The following is a 19,516-nucleotide window of genomic DNA, read 5'->3' as shown; positions in this document are numbered from 1 at the left end:
CTGCCTGCCCTTTCTTCCTGGCAGGACCCCAGCCACACGGAGCAGCCTGCCCCTGCTGCGGCCCTAGCTGGAGTAAGGGCTGGAGGAGCCCGTGGAGGAGGGGGTCCCACCACCGGATGAGCGAATGTTGGGGGTAGTTACTGTTATTCGGGAGCCGCGCCCCCCCAGCGCTCAGTGCTTTTACCCCACTTTACAAATGAGCAGTGGCCCCAGCACTCAGGGTCACTCGGCGCTGAGTGACCAAGTCCAGCCATGAACTGGGGACTCAGAATCATTGCTCTATGTCATCCCAGAGCCCTGTGCTGACCATCAGAGGCCTTGTCCTGTGTTGGGGCTCCCTGGCCAGAGAAGGTCTCAGGAGGAGGTGGCCCTGCCTTAGACTTGGGGGGGGGAGCCCCTCCATCACTCCCAGCCCAGCTTTGAGCCAGTGTCTCTCAGAACCAGAGCCTTCCCAGCCTTGGCCCACACCCCTGGGGACTATGGCTCACCCGGGTCCCCACCCCAGGGCATGCCCTTTGACACCAGTGACAGGACCAACTCCTGGGACCTAATGAGGGTCCAGGGCACTTCCCTAAAAGGAGCTGAGGGCCTGGGCCGGAGACGCTCCGTGGGCGAGAAGAACTAAAGGAGGCAGCGGCCCAGCCTGGCCCAGCAGGGAAGTGGGAGTGTGGGCAGACAGTCCCAGCCGCTCCTGTCCTCCTGTCCGACAGGGTCCGGTCTGAGCTAAGACACCAGTCTTGCCAGGGGAGAGCAGTTCTGGGTTCTGAAGTTTTGTAAACTGCAGAGGTATTTTCTTTTTTAAGATTTCCTGACTTTGCAGAGGGGGACAGCAGAATGAGAAGTATCAGCTCACACTGGCTTCACTTTAGTTGTTCATTGATTGCTTGTCACATGTGCCTTGACCGGGCTAGCCCAGGGTTTCGAAACTGCGACCTCTGTGTTCCAAGCTGATGCTCTCTCCACTGCGCCACCACAGGCCAGGCCAAATTGCAGAGGTGCCTCTTTAAGCAACGGGCAAAATGACGAGGGCAAGGCTGGACTCGGGCCACCTTTTCAGGCACCAGTGCAATCACAGCCTTTGGGGTCAGATAGACCTGGGTTCAAACTCACAGCAGGGCAGGGCCTGCTCCTCCCACACAGCCCTGCTTCACACTTCTGCCTCCCCTGGGGCAGGCCCAGACCGCCCTGGGAAGGGGCTTCCCACTGCGGACACACTGGCCATGGGGCTACCCTGGCCCTTTGTCCAGGAAGCATCCCAGGGCCTCTCCAACCCAGGCTTTCTCCTCACACTGGTCACTCGGTCTGCCTGACCCTTGTGATCAGCAGCCAAACCGTACATTGCAGGAAGCACGGGCTGGGGGCTGGCACACAGCTTTGCCAGGGGTTGCCCAGCAGGTGGGTAGGTGGGTGCTCATCCCGAGGTGACCAGAGTACACACCTTCCTGCTCTCTCTTCTCTCCATGGCAGCAAAGATGCTGCTGTTCCCAGTGTGTGTGTGTGTGGTGTGTATGTGTAAGGGAACACTGGGTCATCAAGCCCCGAACCCACTCCTACCCCAGGGAGACAGAACCACTGTGAGGCTCTGAAGTCCTCTGGGGCTTTGCTGGCCTCACCGGTCCTCTAACCCTGGGCCTGCAGCACGCCCACCAGTGGCCTCAGAGGGCTGAGGCTGACCCGGCTGCAGGAGGGCTGGCAGACACATTTGTTATCCGCTCAGGGACTGAGAGCCCTGAGGACTGCTGTTCCTCTCAGCTGAGTGGGGGAGTGTGACGTCCGGCAGCATGCTGCACTTGACCGTCTCCCAGAACCAGAGTGACATCCCATCGTAGCAGCGGGCACTAGCCCAGGTCTTCCGGAAAAGCACCTTCCCCCCCTACCCCACAAGGCAACTGCATTTGAGACGCAGGCTGCTGGTATCCCCTATGGCCGGCAGCAGCCACCGGATGCACAGGTGAAAACCCTGGTTAGGGCCTGGCACATGCCACCTTTATTAAAATCGCCCCAACCCTCTTATAGAAGGGGCGGCGAGGGCCAGGGAGAGAGGTCGCCATGGGGGTGGGGGCAGCTGGACAGGAAATCAGAGACAGCCTGGACCCAGTCCATTTCACAGGCTCGCCCCGGGGTCCTGCGTGAGGACCTGGCTCCACGTGGTGGAAGACATCGGGGTACTGGGAGTGCTGCAGCCAAGGGGACCTGGCTGCCTTTCACACCAGTGGCGACAAGTGCAACTCAAAGGGCCATGGGCAACGGAAGGGGGTGAAGGCGGGGATGCTGGCCATGTGTCGGGCGGACTGCAGAGCCCGCCCCAAAGGCACGAAGGTGCGTTTGCTGGGGATCCTGGGGATCCTGCCGTTTTCCCACTGGTCCCCCGCCCTCCAGGCCTGGCCCACCTCTTGGGCCACATTCAAGCTCCGCATTCTCCTCATGTGGGCACAGCCCTTGACAGTTCACAGGGGCCCTTCTGCCTCCGCTTGTCGGTTGGATTCTCCTGACAGACAGGAAGGGCGGGTCTCCGCTGAGGCTTAAGAAGTAAGGCACTGACTGCTGCAAGCTGGGTGCCCGCTGGGGCTGCTGGGTGCCCCTCTGGGCTGAGCTGAGTACCCATTGGGTACCCTGGGGGGTGAGCTGGCTGCCAGGCTTGGGTCCTCATTCACGGCAGCCCTGGCCCCGCCGTCAGCTCCGCAGCCAGTCGCTGTCCTTGTCCACAGTAGAAAAGCGGACCAGCTTCAGACCAGGTGGCCGGGGCTTCCTGTCATCCCAGAGGTACTCGGGGGACAGCACTTTGGAGGGCTTGTGTGAGATGAAGCGGCAGTTCATGTGGCTCTCCTCCTGCCGGGCTGCCATGATGCCGTTGGCCTTGTCCGCCAGGATGGCCATGTGGCAGCCCCTAGTAAACTGGTACACCTTGTCCACCCGCCCCCCAAAGACCGCCCCGCCATAATAGAAGTCCCCCTGGCCATCTGCCACAAAAGCGGTGGACACATGCCTGCGTTCGTAGGGGAACTGCTGGCGAGGTACAGTGTAGTAGCCCGGGTGGATGGCAGCCACCAGGTCTCCCAGGGTCTCAGGGCCCCAGGGGTTCCGGAACACCATGTCCACGTGGACGCAGAAGAGGTAGTCCACCTCCCAGTGCGCCCTCTGGGCAATGTGCTGGCTGATGGTCTCCATCCGGCGCAGGGCGATCTCCTCCCAGCGGGAGGGCTTCCGGATGGGGATGACGCTGAGGAGGCGGTCAGGGCCCAGGGGCAGCCGGGGAATGACCGCAGGGTCATCGGTGAAGACGTAGTAGCACACCCGGTAGCCGCGCATGAAGAACCGCTCGGCCGACTCCAGGAATTGCTGGACGAAGCGGGTGTACCTGGTGGTAAGAACCTGTCATCCACCGTGGCCTCGGCAGGGCCACTGCTGGGTCCCCACTATGGACTGGCAGCCCCTGGGGCATGGGGCCTGGGGTCAGTCTGGCTGGGTCCACCTCTCAGTTCCCCACATCGAGGAGTCACTCAGGTCTGACCCTCGGGGTCCTGGTCTGTCAAATGCCCACAGTCAGAGCACTTCCCTCCTAAGACTGTGATAAGAATGACTCTAGGCCCTGGCCGGTTGGCTCAATGGTAGAGCGTCGGCCTGGCGTGTGGGAGTCCCGGGTTCGATTCCCGGCCAGGGCACACAGGAGAAGTGCCCATCTGCTTCTCCACCCCTCCCCCTTTCCTTCCTGTCTGTCTCTCTCTTCCCCTCCCACAGCGAGGCTCCATTGGAGCAAAGATGGTCCGGGCGCTGGGGATGGCTCCTTGGCCTCTGCCCCAGGCGCTAGAGTGGCTCTGGTCGCAACAGAGCGACGCCCAGGAGGGGCAGAGCATTGCCCCCTGGTGGGCAGAGCGTCGCCCCCTGGTGGGTGTGCCGGGTGGATCCCAGTCCGGCGCATGTGGGAGTCTGTCTGACTGTCTCTCCCCGTTTCCAGCTTCAGAAAAATACAAAAATAAATAAAAGAATGACTCTAAGTAGGGCGATGACTAGTATGCTCCCAGACCGACCTAACTTTTACTGAGCACTTACTAAGTGCCAGGCAGGGCTGGAAAGGGTTCTGCCGTGATCCCATTTCATAGGCAGAGACACTGCAGCTGAGACAAGAAGCAGGTCTGGCTGCATCGGGGAAGGTGGGTGGTGCAGAGTGTGAGAGGCCCAGGTGGGCCATTTATCATCTGGCCAGCACTTGAGGCCTTAGGCCCATCATGGTCCCTCTCTCAAGAGTCCTAGAAAGGACCCAGAGGGAAGCTACCAGGTGGTGGCTCCCATGGGGGGGGCGGGTCAGGGAGGAGAGAGGAAACAGGAGAAACCCAGAGAGCAGGCGGCACAGTGAGAGGGGGAGACGGTCCTGAGGGTGAGGCCAGCTCAGCAGGGGTCTCTGGACCTGCTGGCGGCCTGACCATGGACTCCCATTTTTAAAAATGTATTGATTTTAGAGAGAGGAAGGGAGAAAGAGAAACAGGGACCTCAGTCTGTTCCTGCCTGGGGAATTGAGCCCACAACCTTTGCATTTTGGGACAACGCTCTAACCAGCTTAGCTGTCCAGCCAGAGCCGGACCCCATGTATGCGAGGTGTCCTGTGTGTGTGTGGGGGGGTACTGCTCCTTCGTACCTGCCTGGACTGTTCAGGGAAGCAGAGGGCTGGTCCCCTGACAAAGGCTCCTGCTGATCCCCCACCTGGGCTGCCTCCCCCGCCCCTCCCATGCCAGGGCCAGACCCCATTCCTCCCACCCAGCACAGTCTCCTCTCCACCTTTCCCCCTGGGCAGCGCCGGCTTCAAGGCCTCCCCGGTGCCCGGGCGGGGGGCTGCGCCCAGGTCCTGCCTCGCCCCAGGCTGAGTTCCGGGGGCTCAGAGAGAACCGACCCACCCCCGCCTGCCCAGGGGCTACTCACCTCCCCACAGCGAACACCGTGAGCCCCACGGTCAGGTTCCGCGGCTGGTAGATGTGCTGCAGGAGCTCCCGGTCGAAGGTTCCCTCGGAGACGATGGGCGCCAACCAGGGCGTAAGCGTCAGCAGCTCCGTGGGTCTGGTGGCGGGGGAGGCCGCGGGGGGCTGGGACCCTACTGTGATCGCCTGGGGCGCACCCTGGCCCCCTTCCCCACGCTGTGTGACCCCGGGCAGCTTCGTCCCTGTCCCCAGGGTGGTTTGCTCAGGTAGCTAACGCACCTGGCACGCCAGCAGGCTCCGGCTCCACCCCAGGGAACAGGGCTATCAGTCACCGTCATTAATGACAGCGGAGCGCCCGCCCTGCCCTGCAGTGGGCACAACGCTCCACACGCAGTGGACGAACCCTGTCCCACCTGGTCCTCCAACCTCCTCTGAGGTGAGGGTTACTATCCCTCTGTACAGAAAATCTCGGAGCAGTTGGGCACCCCGCCCAAGGGTCACACAACTAGTGACAGAGCTGGACTGGAACCCAGGCCCCCGTCTACCTGAACGACGAGGCCACCCAGCACCCCCGCCGCCTCGACGTGTCAGTCAGAGCCCTGTCCCTGCACCTGGCGCCCAGGTCTCTCCGGGTGCACCCAGGCCCCCGTCAGCACCTACCTCTGCTCCAGCAGCATGGGCTGAGGGTACCGTGACCTGCAACCGAGAGGGGCCAGTGCTGAGGGAGGGGGCGGCGGCCGCCTCCCCGGGCCCACAAGGAGGGAAGTGGCAGGGTCTGCTCACCGCGTCACGGGCTGGAACGGCTTCTCCCCCCTGTACTGCAGCTTCATGTTGCTGGTGGGCAGAGGCCAGAGAGAGCCGTGAGTGCTGGGCAGTGGCAGAAGGAAGGCAGCTGGGACGAGCCCAGCACCCCACGAGGCCGGCCACCCCAGTCCCATGCAGACTCTGCGACCTGTTCCCCCTGCTCTGCCCGGGCTGGGCTCCTACAGGAGCATCTGTCCAGGGCACCGAGTGGCAGGTGGTCGGTCCCCAGAGCCGATGCTCTCAGGCCTGCCCCTCTGGAGGAGCCCAGCGCTGGGCAGGAGGGTGGAGAAGCCAAGGACCGGTGAGCCCACTTCTGCCAGTTCCTAGCCTGGGGACCTGGGGAGTTACTTAACCTGAGCCCACGGGGAGCTCAGTGGTCAGACCCAGGTACCGGTCAAAATGCTGTGAACGTATATTGTAGATGTGGTTATCACCTGCACCGGCTGACTCTATGTGAAGGTTACCCCAGGTAATGGGTGGGCCCAGTACAATCAGTTGAAAGGCTTTCAGAGCCGAACTGAAGTTTCCCTGAAGAAGAAGTCCTGGTGGGCTCAGCTCCTGACCAAGAGGTCCAGCCGCTCTTCCGGATGGCCTGCCCCATGCTCAGACTGGCAGAGCCACCCCCACAATCAAGCACGCCCTATATCTATCTATCTATCTATCTATCTATCTATCTATCTATCCATCCATCCATCTATCCACCAACCTCTGTGTCTGGCTTCCCCTTCCCTCACTCCTGCTGGTCCTGTTTCTTTAGGAGAACCCTGGCTGCGACACTCCTTTTTCCTCCTCTGTAAAATGGGTCCCCATCCTTAACGCCGAGAGCTGCCATGAATGGAAGAGGGCTCTGATTCAGGGGCTCTCGGCCCACACCCAGCAGCCTGCATGGCCAGCCTCCGCTCGCATGTGGACGCGGCAGGGGTCCGCGAGGAAGGAGGTGGCAGGTCGCAGAGTCCCCGGCCCTGCCGCCTTCCGGCCCAGGGGCGTGGGGCTCGACATCCGACTCCTCTGGGGCTTTGGTTCCCTTCCCCTTAAAAAATGAGAGACAATGAAATCTCCTGCAAAGATTTGTTCCCAAGGGGGTAGAGGTGAGGCCCAGAGGAGAGACAGGGCTGCCCAAGGCCACCCAGGGAGCCAGCTCCGAGACAGGCCTGGTGTACGGCTCACACCAGCTGAGGACACGGTGTCTGCCATTCATTTGGGAATTTTCAGCATGTCCTCTATGATGGCACGGGCTTGAGCCTCCTTCGTTTTTCCTACCTTGTTTAGTTCATGCTTTTCTTCGCGCGTGTGGTAAAATAGACGTAGCACAGACTGACCGTGTGAACCGATTTTAGGTACCCAGCTCGGCAGTGTTAAGGACACTCCCACTGTTGTGTGGCCATCACCACCGCCCGCCTCCAGAACGTTCCCATCCATCTTCCCAAACGGAAGCTCTGTCCCCGTGAAACACTCACGTCCTTCCCTCTCCCGCGGCCCCTGGTAGCTACATTTCTCCCCGTGTCTCTATGAATTTGACCAGTCTAGGAATCTCCCGTAAGTACAGTCACACGGGGTTTGTCCTTAGACCTGTCTGCACCCTGGAATCAACAATTTAAAAAAGTGGGTCCGTCAAAGTGGCCCTCTGCTCTCGTGTCATGCAAACAAGCAGGTGCCTGTGCAGAAAGTGATGGGACCCTGCCCAGGCGGTCAGCAGGGACGATGCTGACACCAGCCAACCCAGTGCTCCCCGCTTTCCTGGCAGTGGTTTCTCCCAGCTCCCCACAAAGCCAGCCAGCTCCAGCTGCCTCAAAGAGTCAGATGTAACACACCAAAGCCAGACGGGCCCTGGCCAAAAGGAACTCCACATGTCATAGCCTTTGATGGTACTGCAACTCCACGTCCAGAAGAGGAGGAAAGATGTGATCAGTGAAACCAAACAAAACCCTCCAACTTCAATCTATGAAAAAAAGGCCCTGGCCGGTTGGCTCAGTGGTAGAGCGTCAGCCCAGCATGTGGAAGTCCCAGGTTCGGTTCCCGGTCAGGGCACACAGGAGAAGCGCCCATCTGCTTCTCCACCCTTCCCCCTCTCCTTTCTCTCTCTTTTCCCTTCCTGCCGCCAGGGCTCCATTGGAGCAAAGTTGGCCCAGGTGCTGAGGATGGCTCCATGGCCTCCACCTCAGGTGCTAGAATGGCTCCGGTTGCAATGGAGCAACACCCCAGATGGGCAGAGCATCGCCCCCTGGTGGGCATGCCAGGTGGATCCCGGTTGGGCGCATGCGGGAGTCTGTCTGCCTCCCCGCTTCTCACTTTGGGGAAAAAAAAACCCAAAAATCTAATTTAGAACTCTGGAAAATTGGAAACAACCCAAATGCCTTAAGTTGTTTGTGGGAAAGGTGGGGAAGGGCTTCAAAAATTCTGACCCAGCCCCTGGGGGAAATAAAACAATGGTGACTACGAAGAGTAAGGACACAGGCTAAAAAAAATGCCACTTCTGGGGAACAGGATAAAAATCACAGCCCTGGCCAGAGAGCTCAGTGGGTTAGGCATCATCCTGAAGCACAGAGATTGCCAAGTCAATCCCCGGTCAGGGCACGTACTGGAACAGATCAATGTTCCTGTCTCTCTATCCCTTCCCCTCTCTCTAAAATCAATAGAGATAAACAAACAAAAAAATCACAAAAAACATTAAGGTCACAACTATCTTCAATAGCAAGTCGCCTCACTGCTTTTAGAAGCAAGCAGATGCACAATTTGTTCATTTAGACAATGCAGGCCCTAGCTGGTGGCTCAGTGGATAGAGCATCAGCCCAGAGTATAGACGTCCTGGGTTCAATTCCCAATCAGGGCACACAAGTGAAGCGACCATCTGCTTCTCCCTCCCTCTCTCTCTCTCTCCTTTCTCTCCCTCATCTCTTCCTGCAGCCAGTGGCTCAATTGGTTCGAGTGCAGACTACAGTCAGCCTCAGGTGCTAAAAATAGCTTGGTACTCAAGCATCAACCCCAGATGGGGTTGCCTGGTGGAAACCAGTTGGGGTGCATGTGGGAGTCTACTTCATCTCCCCTCCTCTTACCTAAAAAAATAAAATATTTTAAAAAGAAAGAAAATGTAGCAACCAACAAGCTGACAACAAACTTTGGGACTGGAACAAATTTCAGACCACTGGGACCAAAGAGAGTTTCTTTTTTTTTTCTCTTACACACACCCAGCTTCCTAAGTTGCTATTACTCTATGTTTTTATAATAATAAGGCACGCCTTGCTAATCAGTCTATGATCCAGATGTTGAACTCTGCTTTAGCTGCCACAGAACACAGAGGATGGTGGGGCCGGATGCCCCCGGAGGCTTTCACAAGCCATTTCTTCACTCTCAACTGTCAAAACATCAGATGCGTTCTGTTCCTTGAATCCACATAGAACACAGAGTTTAGCAAGATGGTCAAATCCTGAAAGTATTTTTCCTGAGCACCCCCTGTGTCAGGTGCCCACCCCCAGCCTGTGCAGACGCCATTGCACTCCCCAATCCCAGTAGCCCGGGAGGGGCACCTCTACCACCCCATCTCACAGATGCAGTAAGCGAGGCTCGGAGCTATGCAGCACGCTCTAAGTCTCACTGTGGAGAGGGTGTTGCAAGGACCCCAGAAGACCGGAAAAGGGCAGCCCAGAAATTACCCAGACACCCCTCATACTGATCGTGAGCTCCGGACCTAAGAAACCGCAGACAAGGCCCCGGCTGGTTGGCTCAGTGGTAGAGCGTCGGCCTGGCATACAAGAGTCCTGGGTTTGATTCCCGGCCAGGGCACACAAGAGAAGCGCCCATCTGCTTCTCCACCCCTCCCCTCTCCTTCCTCTCTGTCTCTCTCTTCCCCTCCCACAGACGAGGCTCCATTGGAGCAAGGTTGGCCCGGGCGCTGAGGATGGCTCCATGGCCTCTGCCTCAGGCACTAGAATGGCTCTGGTTGCAGTAGAGCAACGCCCCAGATGGGCAGAGCATTGCCCCATCTGGTCGCAACGGAAGCGACGCCCTGGATGGGCAGAGCATTGCCCCCTGGTGGGTGTCGGGTGGATCCCAGTCTGGCACATGCAGGAGTCTGTCTGACTGCCTCCCCGTTTCCAACTTCAGAAAAATACAAAAAAAAAAAAAAAAAAAGAAACCGCAGAGAAAGTGTCCTTAAAGGCTCTCCCATCTCCCCCACACCGTGCAGCCCACAGCCCCCCCCCCCCCCCCCCGTTCTCCCAGCCCCATACTTACAAGATCTCTGGGCAGGGGAGATAATAGGGGACATAGGAGAATGGCAGCCAGTTCTCGACATACACCCTGGAAGGGAAAACACCTGCTGATTCAACCGCCAGCCCAGAGGCTGAAAACCCAGTCGGTTCCCCGTTATTGAGAGTGAAGACCCCAGTGGTGCATCTGCGGTCCCCTGATCACTCCTTAAGTCGGGCTGACCTCAGAGGACCAAGCCTCTGGGTCTTCTGGCCGGCAGTCATTAGTCATCTGTGAAGTCACTCATTTCCGGGACAGGAACGCTCTTGACTCCAGGCCTGTACAGAAGAGGGTGTGCGTGTGTGTGTGTGTGTGTGTGTGTGTGTGAGTCACTCATTCCCAGGACAGGAATGCTCTTGACTCCAGGCCTGTACAGAAGGGGGTGTGTGTGTGTGTGTGCGTGTGTGTGCGTGTGTGTAAGTCACTCATTCCCGGGACAGGAATGCTCTTGACTCCAGGCCTGTACAGAAGGGGTGTGTGTGTGCGCGTGTGTGTGCGTGTGTGGCAGCCCCAGAAACTTCACAGAACGATCACACAAGGTGACTCTGGGAGCATGAAGAGAAGCTCCCTCAACCAGTCTCAGAAGGATGGTCAAGGCAGAGGGCAGAGCAAGTGCAAAGGCCAGGAGGTCAGTCCTAGGCAACATTCAGAAGCCTAGTTTGGTCTAACTGGACTTGGGGTTGAGGAACAGGTATGCCAGGAGAGCATACCTCGAAGCGGTCAGGTTTGAGGGTTGAGATGCCAGGAGAGGAGTCTGAGGTGGGGCTGGAGGCTCCATGGGGCATGCTCACCACAAAATGTAGAAGGCCATGCCCACCAGCAGGCAGAACCCCAGGCCCAGGGCCAGTTTGCTGGGGCAGTGGCAGCGCATGGTTGGTGTGTACAGCACCTGAGCCTGGGCACCTGAGGGTGGGCGTGCCTTGGTGAATCAGCCCTCCGCTCTCCGAGGAGCCTGTGTCGGTGCAGGGGACACCTGCAAAGAAATGCTCCTTATCTAGAGGGCAGTGGCCCCATCCCTGCGGACCTGCCCTGCCCTGGGTGGTCCCACCAGGGGGATGTGGACCCCAGGCCCAACTCTTGCTACTCTCGGAGTCAGCTCTCACTAGCTCAGCGCTCAGCCGAAGCCTGCCGCTGCCTCGGAAGAGGCACTCGGGCCAGCCCTCTGACCCCCAAATTGGGCTCTCAGGTCTTCCTCCTAGTTTCTTGCACCGTGGTGAGGAGAGCGTCCCTGGACTCCGGCAACGGCGCGGGGGCGGGGCGTTTGGGCGGAGCTTGCAGAAGGATTCCCAAAGGCCACCGTGAGGCCAATTCAACTCAAGCCCAGAGCCTGCACAGTCCCGACATCGCCAAGATTCCCGGGGCAGGGCGGGGGTGGGTGAGGGTGGGAGGGGGGGACGAGGGGTGGGCGGCAGCGCATTTCTCTGGGAGGCGAGGCCTAGTCACTCCAGGGCACCGTGGGAACGCGCTCAAGCTCTCGCTGGCTCTCCTGTCCCCACCACAGCCTCGGGGATCTCCCTGGACAAAGGGGGCTGGACTGAGGGCACGGCGAGAAGAAAGGACAATACGCACCGCCCCTGAGGATGACGTATAAGGAAGAAGGTCTGTAAAGCGCTCGTCTAGGTCCGGGTAACGGCGAGCACTGGACACAGGGCAGCCCGGCGGGGGTCCGCCCGAGGTCTGAGAAAGAAAGATCCCGGAGCTGGCGTTTCGGCGGCCCCTGGCAAGGCCGCTTCCTCTTCCTCACTCTGCGGGCCGCGGTTTCCCCACCCGGGCCAGGGCGCGCAGCGTCCTCCTCCAAGCCCCCGCATCGACTTCAGTTCCGCTAGTCTAGCAGAACTGAGCTGACAAAGTAAGCTGACAAAAGGGTTCCCGTAAAATGTTAAGTCCAATTTGAAAAGACAGAAAACCCAAGAACTATCGCTCACCTCTTAACCTGGTTCCCTGACATAGTTTTAAGTTTGTTTTACTGAGATGAAGAGAGATAGAGTCTGGTAGGCAGTTAGACCTGAGCAGAGCAAGGACGAACCGGCCACCAGGACGGAAAGCTAGACCCTGCCTCCCGCGGGGCCCGAGACGCCCGGGCCGCTCAGCCCACGCAGAGCCAGGCCTGAGCCCCGTCCACCTCAGCCCGGGGTCCGCACCCAGGAACGTGGGGCCGCGGCGCGCCCCTCGACTCCCGCCTGTCGGTGCGGGCTCCGGGCTCGGGGCGCTGCTCCTCCGCCCTGGCGTGGCGCGGGAACAAAGTGGGGCGCAGGGAGCGCAACTGTCCCTGCGGGGTGCAGACTCACCCCCTGCGGCCAAACTCGCGTTAGGATGGGAGGAGGGGCGCGCCCCGACCCGGACACCAGGGACTCGGTTCGCCAGTGTCCCGCGTTACCTCGTGGCTGCCCAGCGCCTCGTAAAGAGCGTGGATTGGGCCTGACGGAAGTCGGGTGCCGGGAGCGGGGCACGGTGGGTCTCGGAGTTGGCGATACGAGCCGCTAGCCCCGCCCAGTGACCGAGCCCCCTCCCACCGGCCCCGCGTCCCTCCCACTGGCCGCAGGCCCTGTCCCTAGAAGGCTCTGCGCTCCACTAGCCTCTGATCTTCGCTCCAGAACAAAGCAGGCCCAGTCCCCGGGCGAGAAGCGCGGGTTCGGGAACTTGGTGCCATGGCTGAGATGTCAGAGAGACGACTTGGGGGAAAAACTTGAACGTCTTTAGAAGGCCATCAAAACCATCGCAGGACATACCAGCCGGACATCGCACTGATTTTCACTTTAGGATCATATTCCTCCTTTGCTCAGGACCTCTGAGCCTGGCACCTGGCCTGGGTGACCAGGAGCGGCTCCCAGAATCTCCTGGCGCCTTTCTTTCCTCCCCAGTAAACAGGGTTGACCAAACCCTCCTCCCAGGGCCTGTCAGGTAGCACTGACCCTTGTTCACACCCAAACCCTTGGAGCTGTAGGGGGACCCCCCAGCAGCTCCCCCAGGGTAGGCCACCCGCATGGGCTGGAGGGCCGCGAGGCAGAGGCCTCTGCTGAGGTGTGGTGCAGGGGTGAGCATACAGGGAACGAAAAGGGAGGTGCCCTGATGCCCAGAAGGTAGCAGTAAGGAGCGGGTTGTGGGGAGGGGAAACCAGGTGCACGGAACTGGCACGGAGGACAGAACAGCTGAGACTGTAGGTCACAGAGACTCAAACCCAGGTCTGCCTGGCACTGGGGCGCAGCCTCCCAGGTCCCCCAAAGGGAGGTGTTGCCTGGATCCTTGGGGTTTTCCCTCCAGGACGGCTGGGTCCTTGAAAGCAGGGCCTGTTTCTTGGGAGTCTGCAGCTGCCTGGCAGAGGTCCGGAGAGCTGGTGATGTCACCAGGAATAAATACGCTGCATTACTGATTTACCGAAAGGAGTCTGACTAGCCATGAAATAGAGCCACATAAGAACATACTGACAAAGTAAGCTGACAAAAGGGTTCCTGTAAAACGTTAAGTCCAATTTGACAAGACAGAAAACCCAAGAACTATCGCTCACCTCTTAACCTGGTTCCCTGACATAGTTTTAAGTTTGTTTTACTGAGATGAAGAGAGACGGAGTCTGGCAGGCAGTTAGACCTGAGCAGAGCGAGGACGAACGGCCAGGCACAGAAGGCCACCAGGACGGAAAGCTCCAGGTGCCTAGCAACTGGCAAAACTGGGAAACAAGAATTTCACCTTCCAGGGTGACCTCCCCCCCCCAGCTGGTCCTGCGTTTAGACCCCCTGATTTCTTTTTTTTTCTTTAAAGACTTTATTTTTTCCTTTTTTTTTTTTCAGAGAAGGGGGGGAGGAGCAGTAAGCATCAACTCCCATATGTGCCTTGACCAGGCAAGCCCAGGGTTTCGAACCGGCGACCTCAGCGTTCCAGGTTGATGCTTTATCCACTGCGCCACCACAGGGCAGGCTAGACACCCTGATTTCATATCGCTGGTCATGAGGTTCGGACCCTCCCCGGACCTTTTTCCTCTGCTGACACATCACTAGTGATGTGGTTTTAGACCCCCTTAGAGGAGGAACAAACAAGGGAGCTGAAGATAACTCGGCCTCAGCTGTGTTTCAGCCCCAGGCCCAGAAAAGCAGCAGAACCAGACAGAGAGCCATGGCTGACCTCAGGACCAGCTGCAGTGACTGATGACCCCCTGCCTTGGCACTGACCAGGGCCCTGAAAGAACACACCTGGAAAGCTGATGAATAGTCTATTGAGACCCTCCCCTGAGATCTCCCCTCACATCCCCGCCTGTGGGAACCAGGCTGCATGCGGACAGGGTCCTTGCTGCCCACCCCCCACCTCACTATCTTGATTAAGTTGCTAGAGGCTGTGGGAGACTGTAAACTGACCACGATCCTTGCAGTTTAAGGGTTAAGCCAAAGGTTAAACTCTTCCCCACAGCCTCTGATTGTTTAAGTTGGTAAAGGCAACTTACATGCCCTTCCCCACACCTCAGTATTAGCTGAGATGCTGATGGTTTCTACTCCCTGCCCCCCAAAGAGACTGGAGGCACTTTTCTTTTTACCCTTTGTTTTGCAAAGTTAAAATGTTATGCATGGTGGAGGGTTTGGGAGGCTCTTGGGAGAATTCCTGGTTTGCCTCAGAAATGTGACTTTATATCAGAGATCTCTTTGTTTTGCAAATGGCTTTGCTTTCTGCACTCTAAATAAAGTGTTTTGGTGGTGCAGGTTCTCTCTTGCAAGTCATCAGCTTGGCAATGAGGCCTCTGCATCCCATCCTTTTTTCTTTCTGTGTTTATTTTCTAATCCTCCACCGTTCCCACCCTAGACCTACAAAATTACGAGTTGTTCTGTGTTAGTCAAATAAGTTTGTAAATATGATTATATGTTTACTCACTTAGAGTTTGCATTGGGTGTGGGAGACAGGCTGTAAGCTTGCAAGGTCCTTATAGCCTAAGGCTTAGTTTTAAGACTAAGCCTTTCCACCCTTTTAATACTAAGATCTTTTCAAAACTAAGCTTTTCCTCACACCCTTGACTGTTGCATAATGTAGGGTGGTGAACTCTTATAAAGAATCCCATTTATGCCTCAGATAAGTGACTTTGTGAGAGCCACTGAGCCACTTCACCCACAGGTGTTGTAAGGTACCAAAAACTACAGAATTAATATTAATATTTTAAGAGGCTTGGAGAACATTTCATTAATTTGGGTTAAGGTGTGCAGAGAAATTGTGAGAATAGTCTCTGTACTGTGTGATTGGCATAACCAGGATGGCCCTTGGCATTGTATTGTAAATGCAAAGGGGAGGAAAACATGGATTCCCAGACATTCCACCACGCCTGTGGGGAAAAGGGTGAATGGTTAGGCAGGTATAGGGAGAGAAAAGCCAAAATAAACCTTTTCTTATAGCAATGAGCCATTTGCGGGCATTTGTCCCCACCAAAACTACCTCTCCTATGTAAATCCGTGTGGTTAACACGTGTGACTCTGGATAGAGAGATGGCAGATAAACACTAGATAATATAAGAATGCCTTTAATATGTAAAGAGACATCTTTCTGCCATTGTGTTGGCTTGTAAATTTTGTTTTCTCCAAAATGATGTATGGCTTGCAAATTGAACATGGTCCTATCATGTTAAAGGACATATGACTATAACCAATAGTGGTAAAGGGCTCCTAATTACAATTTTTTGCTTCTGTACTTCCCACTTACATGTTGGGCAGATAAAATGTATTATGCTCACTTTGTTAAAGAGGCCGTTGCCCAGGTGATATTAATGTGTGTTGGGGTGGGCTAAAGGCAGGCGGAATCCTTGTAGCGTGGGGCTTGGTTTTGGGATTAAGCCTTTCCTACCCTTTTTGATGTAGGGCGGTACAATCCAATCATGCCTCAGAGAAGTGACTTTGTATTAGAGACTTCCCTGTTTTGTATATTGGATTAAGAGTTTGGATTGCTACACTATAAAATGGGGACGAAGTGGGAGCTTGGGCTCTTGGTTCCTGAGATAATCATTAGAAGAGAAAGCAGAGGAGAGCAGAGAAAGGCCACGTGGAGGAGGCCAGGAGAAGCAGCCAAGATGGCGGAATGTTGAGTGAGAAGCCAATTTGGGCAGAGTTTGTATCTGGGATAAGGAAAGGAGATGGGGAACAGAGGTGAATAAGTCTGGTGAGCTAGAAACCTTTGATTCTAGGGAACTCGGATAAGTCAGTAGCTTTGTGAGCACTGAATGTGACTGGGTTTTGGAGCCCAGTGTGTATTTTTACTTGCCCGCCGGGTGCAAAGCTAGAATTAAAGACTATGGCCCACCAGTTTTTGGCTCCGCTGTTTCTTTGCCGACTGTCCGAATCCAATGCGAACCTGCATGAGCCAGGCAGCTCTGATGCTGGCCATGGCCCTGCCTCCTGGCTTTACACTTACAAAACTATAAAAACTAAGTAGAACAAAGGGCCTGCGCGCTCTCCTGTCAGAGTTGCCGCCGCTTGGCCAAGCTAGCCAATAAAGCTTTGATGTGTAATCGATGGACCTTGTTCGTGTCTTCAATGTTTCGGGTCCCTCCAGATTGGGCTTAACACTTTGTATCAGAGACTTTCTTATTTGTATATTGGCTTTAAGGCTTTCATTTCTACACTATAAGATAAGGCAGACCTGGAGGCTCTCTCTCTCTCTCTCTGATCTTGCCATTAGCATTGCAGAGGAGAGGCAGCCAAGATGGCGGAATGCTGAAGGAGAAGCCAGATTGTGCAGAGAGAAGGAGAGAGGGAACAGAGGTGAATAAGGCTGGTCAGGTAGAAAACTTTGATTCTAGGAATACTCAGATAAGTCAGTCAGTGGCTTTGGGAGTCCTAAATGGAAAGGGAAGTGTTTTACCACTGTGTGTATTTTCTCACCCACCAGATGCAAGCTAGGATTAAAGCTAATGGCCCACCAGTTCTTGGCTCCATTGTTTTATTACCGTCTGTCCGAGTCAAATGTGAACCTGCACGGGCCAGATGGCTGTAGTGGTGGGCGTGGCTACTGGCCTTACTTGCTGGCTTGCAACCCCCACCCTAACCCTTAGGACAGAGGTCTCAGCGCACTCTCTTTTCTGGGAGAATGCCTGCACCTTTTCCTTCCCCCTCCTCTCTCTCTCCTTCTCCCCTAGGGGCATTTTCCTTGCCCCTCTTTTTCTCCTAAGCTCTAAGGGACCCCGCGAGACTTGCAACCAGGGGAGCAGTGGACAGCGGCAGCTCCTCCCAGGCTCACCCCCTGACCCCGTCTCTAAGGTCCCCTATCTTCTCTCTTCCTGCACAGCCAGTACATTCTTCCTTCACTTGCACGGCGCCTTTCCTTCAAGAAGACAAGAATCGAGGTCTTGTCAATCCCCTCATCACATCGTTTAAAACCAGTGTAAGCCAACCGTCCACCTCCCTCGGGGCCAGCCATCCACCTCCCTTGGGGCCGGCGTTGTGCTCTTGGTGCCTGGCCAGTTCCTCCCTTGGAAAGAAGTCACTTCTGCTTCAGCCTGTCCACTCTTCGTGATTCTCTCACTGCCCACATCTCTGGCTGACATAACACAGTGTGTTGCTCTTTATAACCATAATTCAGTCTTACTAGTGTAGTCGTCTTAGTTATGTATTCTGTAGCAAATTCATAGTATAAGGCCCTGGCCGGTTGGCTCAGTGGTAGAGCATCGGCCTGGCGTACAGAAGTCCCGGGTTTGATTCCTGGCCAGGGCACACAGGAGAGGCGCCCATCTGCTTCTCCACCCCTCCGCCTCTCCTTCCTCTCTGTCTCTCTCGTCCCCTCCCACAGCCGAGGCTCCATTGGAGCAAAGATGGCCCGGGCGCTGGGGATGGCTCCTTGGCCTCTGCCCCAGGCACTAGAGTGGCTCTGGTCGCAACAGAGTGATGCCCCGGAGGGGCAGAGCATCGCCCCCTGGTGGGCAGAGCGTCGCCCCTGGTGGGCGTGCCGGGTGGATCCCAGTCGGGCGCATGCGGGAGTCTGTCTGACTGTTTCTCCCCGTTTCCAGCTTCAGAAAAATACAAAAAAAAAAAAAATTCATAGTATATCACCAACCCTGTGCGTTCGCCTCTGGCCAAGTCCTCAGTAGAGTTAGTTAAAAGGCCTGTTCCTCTCTGACGCACATCAAGGGTTCATATCCAAGCAAGAAGAAGAAGCGTAAGCTCCTGCCCGTTCCCTCCCTCCCACCAGGCTGGGGCTTGTTCAGGGCCAAGGAGGACAGCCAGACTGTGGGAATCTGTGGATGTTTGTTCTACGTTCCTCGCTGGCTTCAGTTTCTGTAACAACCTTGAGGAGGACGCCGCCTCTCCGATATGCCCGTTCCGGAAGACACGTGGCCTTCGATCTGTTATCTGAACACAGTGAGCTGGTTTGCCTGTAGCCTGCCTCAGCAAAGAACTCTCAACCCCCTCCTTTAGATTCCTTTGTTCTAGCGTTGCTCACACTCCCTCCTTCTCTCTCCTTATAAAAACCCGCGCTTGCACCAGCAGGGAGAGACGGGTTTTTGTGGACGGGGGTCCCTCCCCTCATCTTCTCAGGCGGCTGGCACTTGAATTAACCTTGTTCCTTTGCACCAGGACCTGTGGTGCGTGCGTGGTTTTCCTGGTGACGGGAAGCTGACCTGGGGGTCATTGTTCCCGGGTTCAGTGAGTATTGGCTGAAAGGTCATGCTTCCATTTTTAGCTGCAGACACTGGTTCCCGGGACCTGGACTGGAACCAGCTGGTTTGTTTTTCTCACTCAGTGTGTTTGCCAAGCTCCCCGGTGTACCTTTCGAGCACTGGTGCTTCCCCCATGACGGCGGTGAGCAAGACGGGCAGGCTGAGCCCTCTGCCAACTGCCACAGCCCTCTGCCGGCCTGGCGGTACACTCTGTCCTCCCCGCCCTGCTCCGCCAAGAAGACAACTTCAGCTCAAGGACCAGCCTGGGAGGAAGGAGCTGGTTGCCAAGGTGGGGTCACACAAAAGGGACCTCCATGTCATATGTATACACAGATACTTTAAAAAACTTTCATTAAATAAATTTTTAGGAGGGGATGGGCTCTCAAGGCCGCCCTCCCCCGTACTGACAGTGGGTGAGATGCGGTCTCACCTGTTATACTGTGAGTTCCAACGGCAGGAGCTGTGTCTGGGGGCCAAGAAAATCCTGGTGGGGGGAAACGGCTGAAGAGGCTTCGTCGCTGGCACCGGAGAGGGAGCTGGAGCCATCTCTCCATGCAGGACAGGAGGTGCGGTGCCAGCCGCTGGGGGCTGGAGGGAGCTGGAGCCATCTCTCCATGCAGGACAGGAGGGTGCAGTGCCAGCCGCTGGGGGCTGGAGGGAGCTGGAGCCATCTCTCCATGCAGGACAGGAGGGTGCAGTGCCAGCCGCTGGTGGCTGGAGGGAGCTGGAGCCATCTCTCCATGCAGGACAGGAGGGTGCAGTGCCAGCCGCTGGGGGCTGGAGGGAGCTGGAGCCATCTCTCCATGCAGGACAGGAGGTGCGGTGCCAGCCGCTGGTGGCTGGAGGGAGCTGGAGCCATCTCTCCATGCAGGACAGGAGGGTGCAGTGCCAGCCGCTGGGGGCTGGAGGGAGCTGGAGCCATCTCTCCATGCAGGACAGG

General features: G+C 56.9%; 1 protein-coding gene across 13 annotated transcripts in view; it reads right to left on the bottom strand.

Annotated features, from left to right (window-relative positions):
- Positions 1-1,965: 1,965 nt before the first annotated feature.
- GBGT1 (globoside alpha-1,3-N-acetylgalactosaminyltransferase 1 (FORS blood group)) overlaps positions 1,966-19,516 on the bottom strand; it is a 20,553-nt gene continuing 3,002 nt past the window's right edge. For 3 of the 13 annotated variants that reach the window (XM_066255838.1, XM_066255837.1, XM_066255839.1), the window contains exons 2-8: positions 11,529-11,813; positions 10,751-10,932; positions 9,945-10,010; positions 5,694-5,744; positions 5,571-5,606; positions 4,915-5,049; positions 1,966-3,358 (exon numbers count right to left, since the gene is read on the bottom strand). In XM_066255838.1, coding sequence (XP_066111935.1) covers positions 2,674-3,358; positions 4,915-5,049; positions 5,571-5,606; positions 5,694-5,744; positions 9,945-10,010; positions 10,751-10,830 — 1,053 coding nt within the window. In that variant the 5' untranslated portion in view covers positions 10,831-10,932; positions 11,529-11,813 and the 3' untranslated portion in view covers positions 1,966-2,673. The other 10 variants (XM_066255835.1, XM_066255840.1, XM_066255836.1 and 7 more) reach the window with 10 other exon arrangements.

Source organism: Saccopteryx bilineata, chromosome 2 (genome assembly GCF_036850765.1).
Source record: "Saccopteryx bilineata isolate mSacBil1 chromosome 2, mSacBil1_pri_phased_curated, whole genome shotgun sequence".
Classification (NCBI taxonomy): domain Eukaryota; kingdom Metazoa; phylum Chordata; class Mammalia; order Chiroptera; family Emballonuridae; genus Saccopteryx; species Saccopteryx bilineata.
This window is presented reverse-complemented; position numbering and strand designations above follow the sequence as displayed.